General features: G+C 47.6%; 2 protein-coding genes across 3 annotated transcripts in view; both read right to left on the reverse strand.

Annotated features, from left to right (window-relative positions):
- Window positions 1–719: 719 nt before the first annotated feature.
- LOC119456652 (protein unc-13 homolog D) lies at window positions 720–3,338 on the reverse strand. The gene has a single exon (XM_037718478.1). It carries the CDS (start codon window positions 3,336–3,338, stop codon window positions 720–722), a length of 2,619 nt encoding a protein of 872 aa, XP_037574406.1.
- Window positions 3,339–10,963: 7,625 nt separating this feature from the next.
- LOC125946236 (uncharacterized) overlaps window positions 10,964–18,096 on the reverse strand; it is a 37,656-nt gene continuing 30,523 nt past the window's right edge. The window contains exon 3 of one of the 2 annotated variants that reach the window (XM_049668828.1): window positions 10,964–11,222. In XM_049668828.1, the coding sequence (XP_049524785.1) occupies window positions 11,089–11,222 (134 nt within the window). In that variant the 3' untranslated portion in view covers window positions 10,964–11,088. Of the gene's footprint in view, window positions 11,233–18,096 lie in introns of both variants that reach the window. The other variant, XM_049668829.1, reaches the window with a different exon arrangement.

Here is an 18,096-nt window from a genome sequence, read left to right on the forward strand (position 1 = left end):
TGCAATGACTTTCTTGGCGGCCGTTGTCTACAAAGTTTTCTTTTCCATCGACCTATGGCACGGTCACCCATGGCGATGGTACTTGAGAAGGTGGCGCGACGATAACACAATAATAAGATTGATAACGACAAATGTCGTAGTTGGCTGAACGGAAGAAAATGCCGAACAAGGCAAGCTCAGTTTCTAGTTTTAACTACTGTCGCAGTAAACCGAGGAACAAATTGCTGCTTGTGTATTCAGTTCTTTGACTGTATTGAACAAGTGTCAGGATATAGCCAACGTTTCGACCAGGAAACTCCCCTCCCCTCTTTCGCTCGCCATGGCAAAACCCATTTGTTTTCATTTCGAATTCCCTCACCCTACTGTACGCACCCGCTTGTCCTCTTCCCCCAATGGGTACCGCATGAGAGCTATTCCAACACCCTCTAGAAAAATATATTTTTCTAGAGGGTGCTGCCAAAGAGAGCTCCGACGAAGTCAAATCCCCTTGTCGAAACGTTGGCTCCAGACATATCCCTTGTTGGACAACTCTTGAACACTTCAGAATTCAATCTTCCTGGGAACCTGTCTTGTCTGCATTTCGTTTCAAGGCGACCATCATTTTCATGCCTAATTATCAGTCGCTAAAATGTTTATTGCACTCCCACGCGAACCACGCGAACGGAATGAATAAATTCTACTTTCACGCCATGATGACCAAACGTATACAGACGTGCTTCTCATACGATAATAGCCCCACCATTTTTAGATAAATCACCGTTGTGCTCTTCTAACGCCCGGACTAGTTCGTTCAACTTTTCCTCTAGGGCAGCATAATTCTTGACGTTCAGTTCTACCAAAGACAGACCTGCGCCTCCGGCATGAAACACATCTTTCAGCTGAAAAAGTGCCCTCTGCAAACCCACAAAGCTCAGAGACGCAGTTGTGAAACGATACAAGTAATTCTCCTGAACCAGTGAGGCTTCTTCCCTGATCGAGCTGACGCTGCACCTCCACAGGAGCCGGAGCATCTTTCGGAATGCAATGTCGTCCAGGTGGTCGTGAAGAGTTCCTATGCAGGCATCGACGTACTGCACGAGGTCGTGAAGCGCGCGGTCTTGCAAGTGCCTCGAGCTTGCATCGCAGACCCGGGACATCCTCTTCCGGAGCTCCGGTCCGAGTCTGTCGACCGCTTCGGAGCAGACGCGAGACATGGCGATCAAGGACGTGTCCAAAGCTTGTTCCAGCGGGAAACGAGCTTCACTGGCTCTTTCGGTGATATCACCGCAGTCGTTCAGGCACACGGAGTCCACTTCCGTTATGGTCTCTTGCAAGAAGGACGCGATGCGCGCAAAGCTGCTTACGGCCACGCAGAGCTGAGATGACACTTCAAACTCGCCGACGACGTCAAAGTAGCCGGCAGACTCAACACGGCCCGAAAGGGTGCGCACGAAATGCGAGCAATCTTCCGCCACTGCCGTGGTGAAGGCGCGTACGCAGCGAAAATCGAGAAAATCTAGTTTTCGCCAGAGTTCAACGTAGCGGCTGTGCAGAATGTCGACTGTATCTCGAACGGCCGAGCCGTACTTGATGTCGCGGGCGAGCGGGGACATATCATCCTTGTCCACGAGATCAGATATCCACCCCGAGACGGGACTTCTCGCCAGATCGAACCAAAGTAATACCAGGTCAAAGCCGAACCAGTCTTGGAGCTTGTCCATTCGCATGGGATAACTACTGGATACCAGTGCACTGGAGATCTTCTTGCGGAATCGCTGAAAGATGTAAAAAAGCTGCAAGCTCTCCTCCACTGCCTTCGAGCGGGAGACGTCGTCAGCTGGTTTATCGACAAGCGAGGTGCTTAAATTCGTCACTCTTGTCTCAAACGCTTGGCAAATGAAGGTGTCTAGTTCCTTGAACACGATCTGAGTGTATGTTTCGTTCCAGGCAGACTTAAAAATACGATCGGCCTCTTGGTGATAGGCCTCTATGGTGGAAAGTATCCGCGTGACAATGTGCGTGATCGAATCATGGTCGAGTGAACCTTCTTGTGTCAGCAGGCCTTGATACCACGCATGAGCATCCTTCTGTATTTCTACGCCAGCAGGGTCCGTGACTTCGGTCTCCACGAGCGCTTCAATCGTAACGCAGCAAAAGAGTAAGCCGAGCAAATCAATACGATGGTACTTCTTCGCAAAAGTAAAGTTTTCATGCAGCCTAGCCAAGCGTTCCAGACAGGGATCCGTCAGAGACTTGACCACTACCTCCAAATAATTAACGATGAGCTGTTCCTGCGTTTCCTTGATCGAAGTCCTGATTTGCGCCAACAACTGATACAGCGCAGAAAAGTTCAGTCTCGTCATTTTAGACCTGACGACGTTCGCCAGTGCCGTTATCTGGCACAGCTGCTGCTCCAGGCAAGAGAGGTTGTGGTACTGCGAGTGGCGAAAAAGTAAGGTCAGGCCTTCTTCCGCGAGGCACTGCTCCCACTGGATCCACGTGAGAGTCAAACCTTCGGCCGCCGTCGACGCCTGTTGCAACAAGAAAATGAGGCACAGGTAGTAGTGATATCGTAGCACCGTCTGGCGGTCGAACCGCTTCTCGGTCTTGCACTCGAAGCCGAACCTCACGTAAACGCGGCCGTACGCTCCCCGACCACCCGCATCCGCGAGACGGAGCCACTGTTCGCAGCCGGTGCAGGGGATCTCGTTGACGAAGAGCGACGCCGCACCCATGAAGTCGTCGGCGCCGTCGAAGGAGCACACGGTCTCGAACAACTCCCTCAGGAAGTGCAGGCACGAGAAGCACGAACGCACGTCCCGGAGCTCCCGGAACACGCCACACACTGTCCGCGGGTCCTTGTCCCAAACGGCCAGCTGAAAGGCGTCCGAACCCGAGTCCGACACGCGGATGCGGAAGTTCTCATCCCACATGGGGCAAACTGTCCTGTTCTTGACGCTGGTCAGCTGCGCTTCCGAGCTACCGATGCGCAGGACGCAGTATGGATCGGACTTTCCGCTCACGTCTCTGGCCACGAGACCTTCGGCCTGAACTACGGTGACGAGCAGGTGCACGTCGACCTCCGGCAGCTTGGAGGCGAGGCGCGCCATCTTCTCTTCGCTCGACGCTTGCAGGACTTCGGCGAACGTGGTGTTCACGTAAATGCGCAGCTGTTCGTCGACGGCGCCATAGGGCTTCGTCGGCTTGCCGACGCCCCTCTCGGCCATGTGGAGGCACTGGACGCACAGCCTCAGGAAGTCACGCTGCGATATGGGATCGAAAAGCCTCTCGAATTCCTTCGCGGAGTCGGGGTTCCCCTCGTAAATTTCGGCAGGGCTGGATGAGCCGCTTGGAACCATATGCAACTTCTTCGTTCTCTTTGTGGTTTGCTTTGGTTTTCACTATGAGTGGAAAGAAGAAGGGCGGGGGTGACTCATACCCACTATGGTGGATTGGCCAATAATCGGATGAATTAGGAAAGTAAATCATCATCATCATTAGCCTATATTTATGTCCACTGCAGGACGAAGGCCTCTCCCTGTGATCTCCAATTATCGCTGTCTTGCGACAGCTGATTCCAACTTGCGCCTGCAAATTTCCTAACTTCATCACCCCACCTAGTTTTCTGCCGTCCTCAACTGCGCTTCCCTTCTCTTGGTATCCATTTTGTGACCCTAATGGTCCATCGGTTATCCGTCTTGCGCATTACATGGCCTGCCCAACTCCACTTTTTCCGCTTAATATCAACCAGAATATCGGCTATTTCCGTTTGTTCTTGATCCACACCGCTTTCTTCCGGTCTCTTAACGTTAGGCCTAACATTTTTCGTTCCATCTCTTTGTACAGTCCTTAACTTGTTCCCGAGCTTCTTTGTTAACCTCCAAATTTCTGCCCCATATGTTAGCACCGGTAGAATGCAATTATTGTACACTTTTCTTCTCAACGACAGCGGTAATCTCCCAGTCAGGATTTGGTAATGCCTGCCGTATGCACTCCAGCCCAATTTTATTCTATAAATTTCTTTTTCATGAACAGGTCCCCTGTGAGTAATTCACCTAGATAAACGTACTCCTTTACAGACTCTAGAGGCTGACTGGCAATCCTTAATTCTTGTTCCCTTGCCAGGCTATTGAACATTGTTTGTCTTCTGCATATTAATCTTCAACCCCACTCTTACACTTTCTCGGTTAAGGTCCTCAATCATTTGCTGCAATTCGTCCCCATTGTTGCTGAATAGGACAATGTCACCTGCAAACCGAAGGTTGCCAAGATATTCGCCATTGATTCTCACTCCTAAGCCTTCCCAGTCTAAGAGCTTGAATACTTCTAAACATGCAGCAAATAGCATTGGATAGATTGTGTCTGCTTGCGTGACCCCTTTCTTGATAGGTTGGTCTACTTTTCTTGTGAAGAACCAAGGTTGCTGAGCAATCCTTGTAGATATTTGCCAAGATATTCATGTACGTCTCCTGTACTCCTTGATTACGCAATGTCTCTATGACTGCTGGTATCTTTACTGAATCAAATGCTTTTTCATAATCTATAAAAGCCATATAGAGAGGCTAATTGTACTCCGCAGATTTATCTATTGCCTGATTGATGACATGGATACGATCCATTGTAGAATATCCCTTCCTGAAGCCAGCGTGTTCCCTTGGTTGGCTGAAGTCAAGTGTTGCCCTGACTATATTCGAAATTATCTTGGTGAATATTTTATACAATACTGAAAGCAGGTAAGATGGGTCTACAATTCTTTAACGTCTCCCTTCTTATGAATGAGTATAATGTTGGCGTTCCTCGAGCTTTCAAGTACACTTGAAGTCGTAAGGCATTGCGTATAAAGGGCCGCAAACTTTTCAAGCATGATATCTCCTCCATCTTTGATTAAATCGACTGTTATTCCATCTTCTCGGGCAGCTTTTCCCCTGGTCATGTCTTTCAAGGCCCTTCTAACTTCATCACTGGTTATAGAAGTAGCCTCTGTATCCTGTTCATCACTACTTCAAATGAAAATAGCTTGGCTGCTCTGGGTACTGTAGAGGTCAGTATAGAATTCTTCCGCTGTTTTTACAATGTCATCGAAATTACCATGCTTATCTTTCAGTGCATACATCTTGCCTTGTCCTATGCCAAGCTTTCTTACTGATTTAATGCTGCGTCCATATTTTACGGCTTCCTCAATCTTTTCCAAGTTATAATTTCTGATATCCCTAACTTTTTTCTTGTTGATCAGTTTAAACAGTTCAGCGAATTCTATCTGATCTCTCGAGTTTGACACTTCCATGTTTTGCTGTTTCTTTATTAGGTCCTTTGTTACTTGGGAGAGCTTACCTACTGGTTGCCTTGGTGCCTTAGCTCCCATTTCAATTGCAGCTTCTGAGATCAGCCTAGTTACGGTTTCATTGATGACCTCTATGTTGTCTTCATCTTCCTCTTCTAAAGCTGCATACTTGTTTGCGAGCACCAGCCTGAATTGGTTTGCTTTTACCCTTACTGCGTCTAGTTTGGCCTGTTTCTTCTTGACTAATGTTATTCTTTCTCTCTTCAAATTGAGACAAATCCAAGACCTCACTAACCTATGGTCACTGCACTTTATCCTACCTAACACTTCTACATCCTGCACTATGCTGGGATCGGCAGAGAGTGTGAAATATATTTCATTCCTTGTCTCTCCATTAGGGCTTTTCCAGGTCAACTTCCTGTTGCTGCGCTTCCTGAAGAAGGTATTTATTATTCGGAGCCTATTCCTTTCTGCAAACTCCACCAACATCTTTCCTCTAATGTTCCTAGAATCAATGCTGTAGTTGAAAATTGCTTGCTCACCAGCCTAATTTTTCCCCACTTTTGCATTGAAGTCACCCATGACCACAGTATACTGAGTTTGCACCTTCATCATTGCTAATTCAACATCTTCATAAAACTGTTCTATTTCTTCATCATCATGACTGGAGGTTGGGGCGTAGGCTTGTACAACCTTCATTCTATACCTTCTATTAAGCTTTATTACGACAACTGCTACCCTCTTATTAATGCTGTAGAATTCATCAATGTTGCCCGCTATGTCCTCATGGACTATAAGTCCTACCCCAAATTCTCTCTTATCTGGAAGACCTCTGTAGCAGAGGACGTAGCCGTTAGCACTGTATAAGCCTCACCAGATCTTCTAACCTTGCTAAGACCAATAATATCTCAGGCAATACCTGACAATTCTTGTGAGGCATTCTTGTGATAATTCTTATCGAGTGAGGCTAAACTAGCCTCACTCAATAGGGTGCAAGTGTTGAACGTTGCCAGATTCAGTTTCCAGTGGCGCCCTTGTCCAGACCCAGAGATTCTTTGCACCCTCTGCCGCTTCGCAAGTCTGACCGCCGCCTTGGTCAGATGCTCCGCAGCCGCTGGGGACTGAGGGCCAAAGGTAGATTGTAGGAGTCATGGGGGACGTAGTGGCCTAATACTGCACCAGGGAGGCCAATTCCTGTTCTGGTGAGGGAGTGACATTGTTGAAGCTTAGTGGGCCTTCCTAATTTGGTTGCACCTTGACTAGTATAGCCCCACTAACTCTCGGCGATATTTTTTTTCTTTTTTTTGCCGGTTCAGGCGCCACTCCATGCCCGAAAATGTAGTGGACAAACGTGATGACAGTGTTGACGCGTCGGCTTCTACGTCACCCTCTGCTAGTGAGTTTGGAAACAGGAATGCAAACAGAAACAATCATCTTGCAATGCGGTTCAAGTAACGATACACGCAACCACCGATCAGTAATTGGATTTGAACAGCCGCGACCACTGTCCTTGCAATGCATTGTGTATGCAAGAGCTACAGAGCGTTGCGAGCGTGTTCTAAAAACGGCGCAGAATTTAGCCCGGTGTCGTGAGACAGCTACAACTGCCACCGGTATCAAATTTAATGAAAATTGGGGTAAACGTTATGACCGATGTATCAACCTCTTCATAACAACTTTGTTATATAAACAGCAGAAACTGACAGCAGAAAAAAAACCCGTTCACTAGTTTGTCGGCACACAAGTATTAGGCACTTGGTAACGGGAAACGAAAAAAAAATGCTTCCTAATTATTCACAACTGACAAAGACGAGAGGAAGCACCTCAAAACACTACAATTTTCTATAGTAAGCCCGCAGTTTTATTGCGGCAACAAAGCACGGTAGAACTGGCCTAATCGTGGGTATATATATATATATATATAGCACGCGTAAAGCGAAGACGTGGGTTCGTTCCCCACCTGCGGACAGTTGTTTTTTCATCCGTTTTCATTTCCATTAATTTAACATTTCTTTAATTCAATTAGTAAGCACAAGTAATTCCCCTATGTTGTCCTTGGTGTCATTGCTTGTTGGCTTCTTGTAATATGATTACATATATACCGTAAAATTGCGAGCAAGCCCCCCCCCCCCCCCCCTTACTTCACTGCTTATTTTCAAATTTCCGCGCTGTTCCGGGAAAGCGCCCCCTCCCGCTCCGCACCAACACTGGCCTGCCACATCCAGTCCACGAAAATAATGCACATGCAGCAAATCGCACCGGTGCGCCATTTCATCGAATCGTGGTCATACCCGGGTGCCCCAGTGGGCACACGTGCGCATCGGGGCGAACTGCGGCCGGCGGTCTGTAGTTCACGGACCGCTGGCCGACGGTGAGATCTGCCTCTCACATGGCACAGAGTATTTCCCTGTGGCACAACGACGCGACCACCTGGCGACAGAGGAGTGGTCGCGGCTACACTCTGGTGTCGCCGGCAGATTCACCGCTGCTAATCACTCGCCACCGATATCGTCGCTAGGTCTTTTCCAGTTCACTTAGAATCTGTAGCAGACGGCGCTTCAGAACGAACCTGCAGACGCTCCCAAGCAGCAATGTTTTGTTACCGTCGTTGCCACTTTACCCTCTCCTCACAATAATTTCACATGATGAAGAAAACGTGCTGATATTTGCGGCGCCACCAGCTGCGATGCGAGCCTGGCCAAGCCGCGATTCGCTGTCTGCCGTCGGTAGCCATGCACTGCAGCTGAGCTTGACTTGTATCGGAACTCATTAGTGCTAAACGTTTCACTGTGGACATGGTTTTTAATAAAGGGAACATTGCGCGTCACTTTACTCTAGCAAACATAATTTTGCCTGGAATAGAAGCTGCATAATCAATGTTCGTGTCGCCGGTCGCGGCGACGCGTTGGTGCAGCGTCGATGCGCTCTTTCTGTAGTTCTTTCGGTGGCTTTGAGAGTGATAAACACCACTAACAAATCTGGCTTAATAAAGTTCATGTTCAATAAAATTTTAATGCCATTCCTACTGCGCTTTTTTTTTGGCGGGAAAATATTGTCGTTGCCATCTTGAATTTTGGTGCCATTCCGGGATAGCGCCACCCCCCCCCCCTAACTTTGCCGGTAATTTCGACTTGCTTGAGGGGGGGCTTGCTCGGAATTTTACGGTATATTACATTATTACGATAAGAAGGACGGTTGCATACGGGTGTCTCTACAGAAGCTGGCAGGATAAGCAGGTTACGACGCATGTCAATTATTGCTAAGTTGTGCTTGGTTGTCTATGCGCACACAGAATTTAAAAAAAAAGGGGGAAAGTAAGCAGAGCGGAGGTAGATGGAAGCAGAATCTACTTTACATGAGACTGAAGGAAAGTAAATAGTATAATCTAAAAAAGAAACACTACCAAATCCCCTAGTAGATTTTAATTCAACATTGTTGTCCTGAATTATTAGGGCGCATTCCCACAGTGGGGGATCAGTCATGAATCAGGTGGTTAACGGCTTCTTATTTGCATAAAATTCAAAAAATATTCAGGCACACAATGGTGGACACAACTTTATTACCAAAATAAATGAAACGCGAACGGCATAACATCATGGCACATCATGGCGGCATGCTGCAAGACTTGGGCGTGACTGCAGAAAATAGAAACGCGGTGAAGTGAATGTTTGAGCGGGTTTGGTGGCTGTAAGTCACTATTTAGTCTAGCGTCGGCCAAAAGATGGATTTGAAAGCGCCTGTGCTTACCGATGATCTTACTCACCAGTTACCCCTAACAAGTTAATAGTGATAGGCATTAACTAAGCAGCCTAGTGTGCCTATAGTCAGAAGCTCAACAAAGGCTCATTCAGTCAGCTAGCATGTTTGACAAAAACAAAACGTAACGGTCACTGACCAAGTAAAAATTCTTATTCACTTTTCCGAACACATAAGGATTCTGTGGATATCCTGCACCAGAATCATTCGCAACATTCCATTAAGCATTTTCCACAACTCAACAGTTTCGACAGTAAATTCTCAAAAGAATAGTGAAAACTAGTTTATTTTTATACAATGTTTCAACATTCGCACACTTCTATAGTATTTAGTAAAGAGGAGATGCGTCTCAGAGATTAACTATTGTTAATAATAATGAAAATGTATGTATGTTACAGAGCTCGATCTCCTATTTTAGAATATTGTTACTTTTTGTTTACCTTACCTAGTTATTTTTCTACGGCATCTCGAAGCTGGGAAAGTATGACCTCTTGTGCTAGGTTTGGGCTTTGTACCAGGCATATGAGAATATTGTCACGTAGTAGTTGACAGTGAAGAACACAGTAACAAAACTATGAACTATGAAATTTTTTATTGGGCGAACCTGTGCCCACAAGAACAGGCTATACACTCAAAGCACAACGATAGCGGCGAACACAGTCGGCGATAGTCGAAATCTCATCAGCGGGACAAGCGCGTTGGCTTTTATACATCACTCGTCGAAGCTTCCAGTGCAATCGCCGATTTCCAGAAACGACTACACAATTTGTGTAGCAATTCATTCACACAATTCGAGTAGATAAACAAGCAAACGTGTCAGTATTGTTACGTAGAGGAAGTGTAAGGCACAAACGTATGTACAACTATTTACATGTGAAGGTCAGTGGTAGACACACAGGGTACACGTATGATGATTATGATGATGATGAAACGTCGATTAATGGCACAAACCCACTTTGGAGGATAAGCCACGAACCGGGTGGAAAATCCGGTGTTGGCATTGGGGTCGTTGCCCAGCCAAGAAAGTCATCCCAAACCACGTCGACCATGCAGGCCCTCTGCGTGGTGCAGAGGCGCTGGTGAACTAATCGAATTTCCTAAAGTAAAATGCATCAGAAAAATTGTAAGTACGACGTATATACAAGAAAACATAATTCCCTTACACGGAAACTCAAACATTTCTACCACGCATACAGCGACACGCCGCGGTTTCCTCCTTGCAAAAATACCCCCCAGATGGCGCTTGCCTCCTTGGCAGCCTACAACAGCGTTGCATGTAGGCGCCTTATGGCTAGCCACATGCAGAGGCGAAGTTGGAGAAAAAGAAAGCCGCAGTTGACGGGAAGCCTGATAAGCAGCCAGGGATCTTTGACAGCTATCGCGTTCCACTCTTAAAAGTCGAAGCGTAAGCGTTCTCCAATTTTTTATACTGCCTATATCCATACCTACTAGCACAATCTCTGCTAACAGGCACTAGCACCAGGTGTTACAGTGTTTGTAATACACTAAACTATGCCTGAAGAGGATATTGGAAGAGTGAACAGCTCCGAGCTGCATGGTACGCAGTACCCACCAAGCTCCACCATAATAATCTGTACTGTTTGGAAACTACAAGGAAGCATCTGAATGACACATACTAATCTGCACTGTTCAGAAACTACATGGGAGCATGTGAGTGCCACATAATGGCCATAGCCAAAGTATTTTCTGGTCTTGTGCAAGGCCCGTACCGTCGTCTTCCACCACGAGCGCTGCACATGCGACACCTGCACAACAACAGCGCTGCCCTATCCTGCAACGATCATACTTTTCGTAGGTGACGGCAGCCCAGCTGAACACAGCTGGGGATTTGCGAGTGATCTGCAAACTAGCTAGTGAGCCAGTAAAATTAGGGTGTTTGAAACCATAGTAAGAGCACAAATGAAGACATGAAGCATAAAACTGGTACATTTATTTCACACAACAAAACAGGTCAAGACTTCTGACATAAACAAAACAAACAGGTATGCTAGAACATTTTTTTAAAAATGAGAAGATACTCTTGTCACGCTGTCACCAGTTCACTTCTGACATCAACAAAAAGAAAAAACAACAGGTTCCCTAGAATTAAAAAAAAATGTGGAAGACACACTTGTCACCAGTTCCATCACAGTTTTTGTGACGTAAGGCACGCCGACAGGGTTGTTGGGGCCTTCACAAGGCGCCCCTTCCCATTCCTGGAAAAAGACCAAGCATAATATTGAAACCATCACTTACCCTCTTTGTTGTACTTATTTACATTCAAAGTATAATTTAAATTTGAATCATCTTCAATGACTAAACTAACATCCAGAGGCTAGTGCACTGCTGTACTAACTCCAAAAATCAAATTTCCAGAACTGAAGACTGAGCCCTTTGCTGAAACTAGTGGCAATTTAAGAGTATCAAACTCCATTCCAAATGCTACTGTCCACCTCAATGAATTCAACTCAGCGTTGGCTATTTCGCATCAACTCAAAGTGTTGGCTATTTCGCACCGCAAGATCCCCATGGACCAGCGCTGTTGGAAAGAAGTGAGTGTAACAACCGCCTTACAGTGAACCTGTAGTGTGCTCAACAATGCAGTGAGATTACTGTTGATTTATTCGCCTGGTCATTTGTGCCTGTGTGATTATTGCATCGAGGTGTTCATTGCAAGACATACTGGCGGCATTCGAAGCAAGTGTCGGCACTCACTGCCACGTTAGTGGCTGAAGCCACAATGAGTGAATGCACACCGAAAGTGGGAACACTAAAATTCATTGCTTTGGTCACTTGCCGTTTTCCTGCTTATTATTTGATATTTCAATTATGACAATACCATACCTGCAAGCCTGTGAACTTTAGAATTCATTAAAATTCAGGCAGAACCGATCTCACGATGAACGTTGACATTATTACTCTTTTATCGGGATCTGGATGCCTCGTGTTTCCATGCACCTGGCTACGCAGCTAAGGCGTAGTACAATCAACGCTCAGTGAAGCAGACTTATGCCATTCAAGAATGAGCTTTTTGTTTACTTCTTGCATTGATCTAATGGCGCTAAAAATTTTTAAAAATGCATTTATCAATATTTCAGCATTTTGAAGCACTGTTAATAACAAAGCACAAGACAATGTCTGTCAAAACGTTGATCAGTGAGCCAAGTGGGCGAGCGCCACTTGGTGGTTGAGCGCCACCAAGGCACTCAACGGATCCAGGAAGGTACACGGACCCTAACCGCTACCATCTTTTGGATGTGCCCTGTGATCTCCGAGAACTATCCGGTCTAGACGTCTCTGGCAGCCACGCCGCTGCGCTAAGCCTCGCCTCATCTCACTCCCCAACAACCATGGAGGAGCTAGTGGAAGGAGAGACCATTTCCCCGCAGGACTTGTGGGATGATTCAATTGTATCTTGTAGATACAAATTGCCATTCCTCGCGAGGCACGGAAAACACAAGACGTATCAGCGCGAGCTTTTGCGCGTTAGCAAGCATACGTGTAGTTTGGCCTTCAGGTGACTACTGCTAATGCCGGCAAGCAGCCGTTGGTGCCCGAAGTGGAAAATGACAGTCGACGTCAATGCGATTTAGTATTACGCATCATCACATTCATCTGCTGTGCCCCAGAAGTTGTCTCAACTGTACTAAGTGCACATGGGCCAAACTGGCCACTGCCGCAAGCAGCAGAAGGAGCTCGAAGAGCAAGGAGACTCCATTTGCTTGCATACACGCCTCATACATAACGAGTTTCAGCAGTGGCCATACAGTTTGTTGCTACATTGCTTCAATGTTAATCCCATTAATGCCGACATTCATCGTGGGATGGGTTCTGACAGAATTTTTTTTTTTTACTTGCTGTGAGCTCGCACCTTCTTGTGGGATGCATACGCACTTTATTAACGATGATTTGGTGCGGACGCGGTTCGTATCGGCTCCGCCAATTTCTAGTTCCTGTGCCCAGCTAAGTCCTTCTTAGGACCCACCAAGGCACTCAACGGATCCAGGAAGGTACACGGACCCTAACCGCTACCATCTTTTGGATGTGCCCTGTGATCTCCGAGAACTATCCGGTCTAGACGTCTCTGGCAGCCACGCCGCTGCGCTAAGCCTCGCCTCATCTCACTCCCCAACAACCATGGAGGAGCTAGTGGAAGGAGAGACCATTTCCCCGCAGGACTATCACTCTGGTGAGTGGCAACTGTGCTCCGGCTTATCGAAATCAGGCCCCTGGTTCGAATCCGTCCCTAAAACCAACTCAACGGCCTCGGTTCAAGCTAAGCCAAACGCCAGCAACGCCAGTGCGCCGACCAACGCTGCGTCTGTCACCATTCCAGCCACGTTCAAGGAGATGCCACAGCTGCTACGCACGACACGCGCGGTCGTACAAAGAAGTAAACAACTCGCGGCGTTGCCGGCGGAACGATCCGAGTTGTTTTTCGCCCGCGAGGTGGGCTCTCCCTGGACAAGCTTCCAGCTTCAAGTCTCCTGCACGCATTGCGTACCTCACCCAGCTGCTCAGTGATGGGTGAACTGTACATCAGAGTTCATCCCACAAACAATACGTTCACGGTGGCAACGGTAGCGGAGGCAACAGCTCTCGCTTTGGTGAAAATACAGGATATCACTATAGATGGGAACAAATACCCGGTAGCCACGTACATCGCGGCCCCTCCAGCGGCAGTAAAAGGTGCGATTTCCCGAGCATACTGGAATGAAACACCAGAACAAATCCTAAATGACTTGCAGCATCGCAACCCGGAGGCCAACATCATAGCGGCCCGATGCATGGGGAAAACTGCATCCTTTCTAATAACCTTTGCATCTGGTCCCGTACCCCACACCATTAAATATATGTGTGTGGTACACCGCTGCACCAAGTACAAGGGCAGCCCTGATGCCTGTACGAACTGCCGGAAACCTGGTCACAGGTACGATGTATGCCCTCTTCCAAAAACTGAGCTCTGCCCACGGTGTGGCGAGAAGCACAAAACGCAAGAGGACCCTTGCAAGCCAAAATGCATTCTTTGTGGTGGGAACCACCTTACTGGTACAGGCTAGGACCCCCCAGCCTCGAAGACAGACAATGACGAAACCCAAGACAGCAGTGCCCACGGCGAAGGACTTTCCACCCCTAGCGCCTCATCAAGATCGTCAGTGAGCCTGGACTAAACCCACCAGTACACCCCCAACCTCACTGTGGGAGGAAGAAATAGCACACCTGGGGAAGAGGTAAGGCACCTCAGGGCAGCCGTTAACTCTATCCCTTCCACCCTCCCACCCCCTCCCCAAAAGAAACGCCGGCAAGACGACACTCCAGACATAGATTCCAAATTAAAAGACTTTTCCAAACAGTTAGAGAAGCCAAAATTCTGGCTAAAACTCAAAATTACATTCAAGCCACCATCACTAAGCTTACACAAACAATTATTAGTCAGGTAACCACCACCATTCTTCAAAAAATTCCACAAATAATTGCTGGAATGTCTTCACATACGCCAGCCGGTAACCCCATAGCACTTCCCATCCTTCGCCCGCCCACCCTCCAGCATGGCCTTGCTGACGGGAAATAGTCTCCCATTACGCATTCTACAATGGAACTGCAGGGGGTTTCGCCGCCAAAGAGACCCTCTGCAGCAGCTACTCTCTGCTTCCTCCACACCCCCTGATATAGTAGCACTCCAGGATGCTGGCAACAAACGTATCGCTGCCAGGATATGCTCTGGTACCCTCTGACATCACTCCAAACCCCAGGGTTACCACTTATGTTCAAAATTTTGTACCATACACTTGTCATGTACTGAATTCTCTGGTGGCTCACACATTTCTAGAATTAATCCCGTCCGCTCACAAATCCCATCCCCTCTTCACCCTTAACTGTTACCTCCTTCCGAGGCAACCGGTCTCAGAATGTATCACTCTCATTAAAGCCGCCTCCATCATTGCAAAGAAGGACCCTCTCATTATCTTAGGGGACTAACTGCGCGCATGTAGACTGGGGGTACATGCGTACCAACAAGAGAGGAGCAGAATTATACGACACCCTTCAGATGAAGGGCCTTTCTGTATATAATGATTTCATGAAAAAATGTTCCAGAAGCCAGGGGAATTCATATTCAAACGTATAGCTTCACTGGCTTTACTCAACAATAAAACAACAACAAAACATAGACGTTTCGCCACCTATGCGGGTGGCATCGTCAGTACACAAATGGCGTCCCATGAAAGAGTACATCAACTTATGTCTTGCCGTAAACATCCGGCAAAGGACCACGATTACTGTTGCATATTGGCCGCAATATTCCCACACCAGCATGGCGGAACTCCAATGAGGCCCTGGGCAGTGATCATTATATCCTAACTATAGAGTTTGACTTTGCCAAAAAAGCTAAAGACTACTGTGTCCAGATGACTAGCTGGGATAATCTTCGTAAGCACAGAGAGGCCAAAATATTAGAGTCCCCTTTTAACCTTCACACGTGGATGACAGAACTCAAGCAGGACGTGCAAGCTTTTACGCAAACGTCCGATGCCACCCCTGAAACTCCCATTGCAGATAGTAGGTTAGCACACCTACTCCAAGCACAAAACAGTATTCTCACGCGCTGGAAAACCCAGAAACAGAATCGAAAACTTAAGCTCAAACTGGCACAACTTCAAAAACAAATAGAAGAGCACAGCGCCGCCCTTAGTAAATCTAATTGGCACCAAATATGTGATGGACTACGAGGTAATCTTTCCAACTCCAGGGCCTGGAATCTTCTTCGACATATGATAGACCCCACTCAAACTAAAAAGCAAACCTGACTTACACTCAAAAGGCTTACTCATGAAAATCGTAATCAGCAAGCACTCTTAAGCGAACTTCAATCAACTTATACCACTGTGGGCACAGCAGTATCATATCCCGACTACATAGGCCCCGATCAACCCTCCCTCGACGCCCCTATTATGGAGGTTGAAGTCAGAACAGCCCTTATAAGCTCCGAAACTCAAGCTCCTGGAGATGACCAAATCACCAATGTCATGCTCAGAAACCTAGATGACCAGTTCTGTTTGCCTTCTCACCGAGTACTTCAATGAATGCTGGGAAAAGGGGGAGCTACCTGCTGAATGGAAGCATGGAAAAATAGTTTTCATCCGCAAACCCAATAAGCCCATTAATGCCCAAAATCTCCGTTCCATCTCTCTGACTTCGTGCCTGGGCAAACTCTTTGAGCATGTCATCCTCACCCATCTCACGCAACACATGGAATCCCATGGACTATATCCTCATAGCATGCTAGGATTTCGACTTCATCTCTCGGCACAGGACGCCCTGCTAGAGATTTCACATGCCATCCTCAATGATATGTTACACCACACCAGAGCAATCCTGGCAGTAGACCTCACTAAAGCATTTGAAAAGGTTAAGCGCAGTGCCATCCTGCAGAGCAGCCAAGAGCTGCACTTAGGACCTAAGACTTATAACTATATTAGGGCCTTCCTAAACGGGCGCACCGCCTCCCTGCATATAGATAATATACAGACGCCCTCATACACCCTTGGAAACATTGGCACCCCGCAAGGAGCGGTGTTATCCCCATTCCTGTTCAATACTACCCTCATTCCCCTGGCAAAGGCTCTCAGCCGCATCCCACACTTGGGACACACACTTTATGCGGATGATATCATGGTTTGGACCACATACGGCTCGGATGGCGACATATAATCAACACTTCAAGAAGCAGCCACAGCTATAGCTACCTACGCGGCCAACATTGGCCTTGAATGCTACCCAACAAAGTCAGCACTCTTCATACTACGGCCGCGGCGTGTCCCCATCGCCCCCATTGTGATTTATCTGCATGACACTCCCACACCACAAACAACCACACTCCGCCTTCTTGGCCTGTACTTACAGGACACGGGAAGAAACAATCTTGCCCTGAAATCATTAAAACAATCCACTTACTCCGTCATCCATCTTCTTAGAAGGATTTCAAACTCGCGAGCTGGTTTAGACAAAGCAGACAATCTCAAGGTGCTGCATGCCTTTGTGCTTAGTCGCATTCTTTACGCATCTCCTTATCTGAACCTCTCCAGTGCGGACAAAGATAAAATCAACGCTTTAATCCGCATGGCTACCAAAGCAGCGCTCAACCTACCAAAAAACACTAGCACGGACAGGCTAGGAAATTAGGAATGCACAACACTATACAACTTATTGAGGCACATCGACAAGCACAATACTTTTGCCTGGCTGGCACAGAAACAGGATGGCATATACTGGACTCTCGGAATTCGCATACCCGCACATGTTGTAGATTTAATATCTCTCCCTCGTGCCATGCGCACCGCACTTATCATCAAACCCCTCCCTAAGAACGTCCACCCAGAGCACCATCAATCCCGCCGCGTCGCGTGAGCCAAAGCTCTCCATAACGCATATAGCACTTTAAGAGGATGTATAGCACTTTAAGGGTGGACGCCGCGTGTGGTCCAGACCGTTCTGTAGTTGTGGGACTTCGCTTCGAGATTTCCCGCTAGGAGGCCACGGTGTGCGGACGTGTTTTCGCATGGGCCTCCTCTTTCGGATCTGTGTTTTGGATTTTCATCGACTCCGGTGCCCGATTCATCCACACCATACGACTCACCTAGTGGACCGGAGCTACCCGATACCTCTGGGGTCACTGTGAGTCCATTTTCCACATCTCACGAGCCTTAAAGACTTCGACGCGGGAACGCCCCAATAAGCCTAACGGAACAGGCGTCTGCCCAACTTAGGCACGGCTGCATCGATGCATGTCGCTCACGGTGGGCACCGCTAAACCTCGCGCTCTTACTGACGACATTGCCAACCACGGCCACCCCTGCAGAAAACCCCAGGCAGCGTCTACACACATGGGACCACAACCGAGACAAGCCGCAACTTATGCACTGTGAGGACGTGCCCCCAGCACTCCATCACCACGAAGCAACCACCGGTGCCAGGAACCACCTTTAGCCAAAGCGAAAGAGACGCTACAAACCGACGACAAGCCAGCAACTAACGGAGCATTGTCGACCGCGACACGCTGCCAGCGACGCTGCCAAAAGCCG

Source organism: Dermacentor silvarum, chromosome 6, assembly GCF_013339745.2.
Source record: "Dermacentor silvarum isolate Dsil-2018 chromosome 6, BIME_Dsil_1.4, whole genome shotgun sequence".
In the NCBI taxonomy this organism is placed as follows: Eukaryota; Metazoa; Arthropoda; class Arachnida; order Ixodida; family Ixodidae; genus Dermacentor; species Dermacentor silvarum.

Excerpts from the sequence above, each read along its gene's own strand:
- LOC119456652 (XM_037718478.1), bottom strand. The coding sequence starts at position 3,338 with ATGGTTCCAAGCGGCTCATCCAGCCCTGCCGAAATTTACGAGGGGAAC.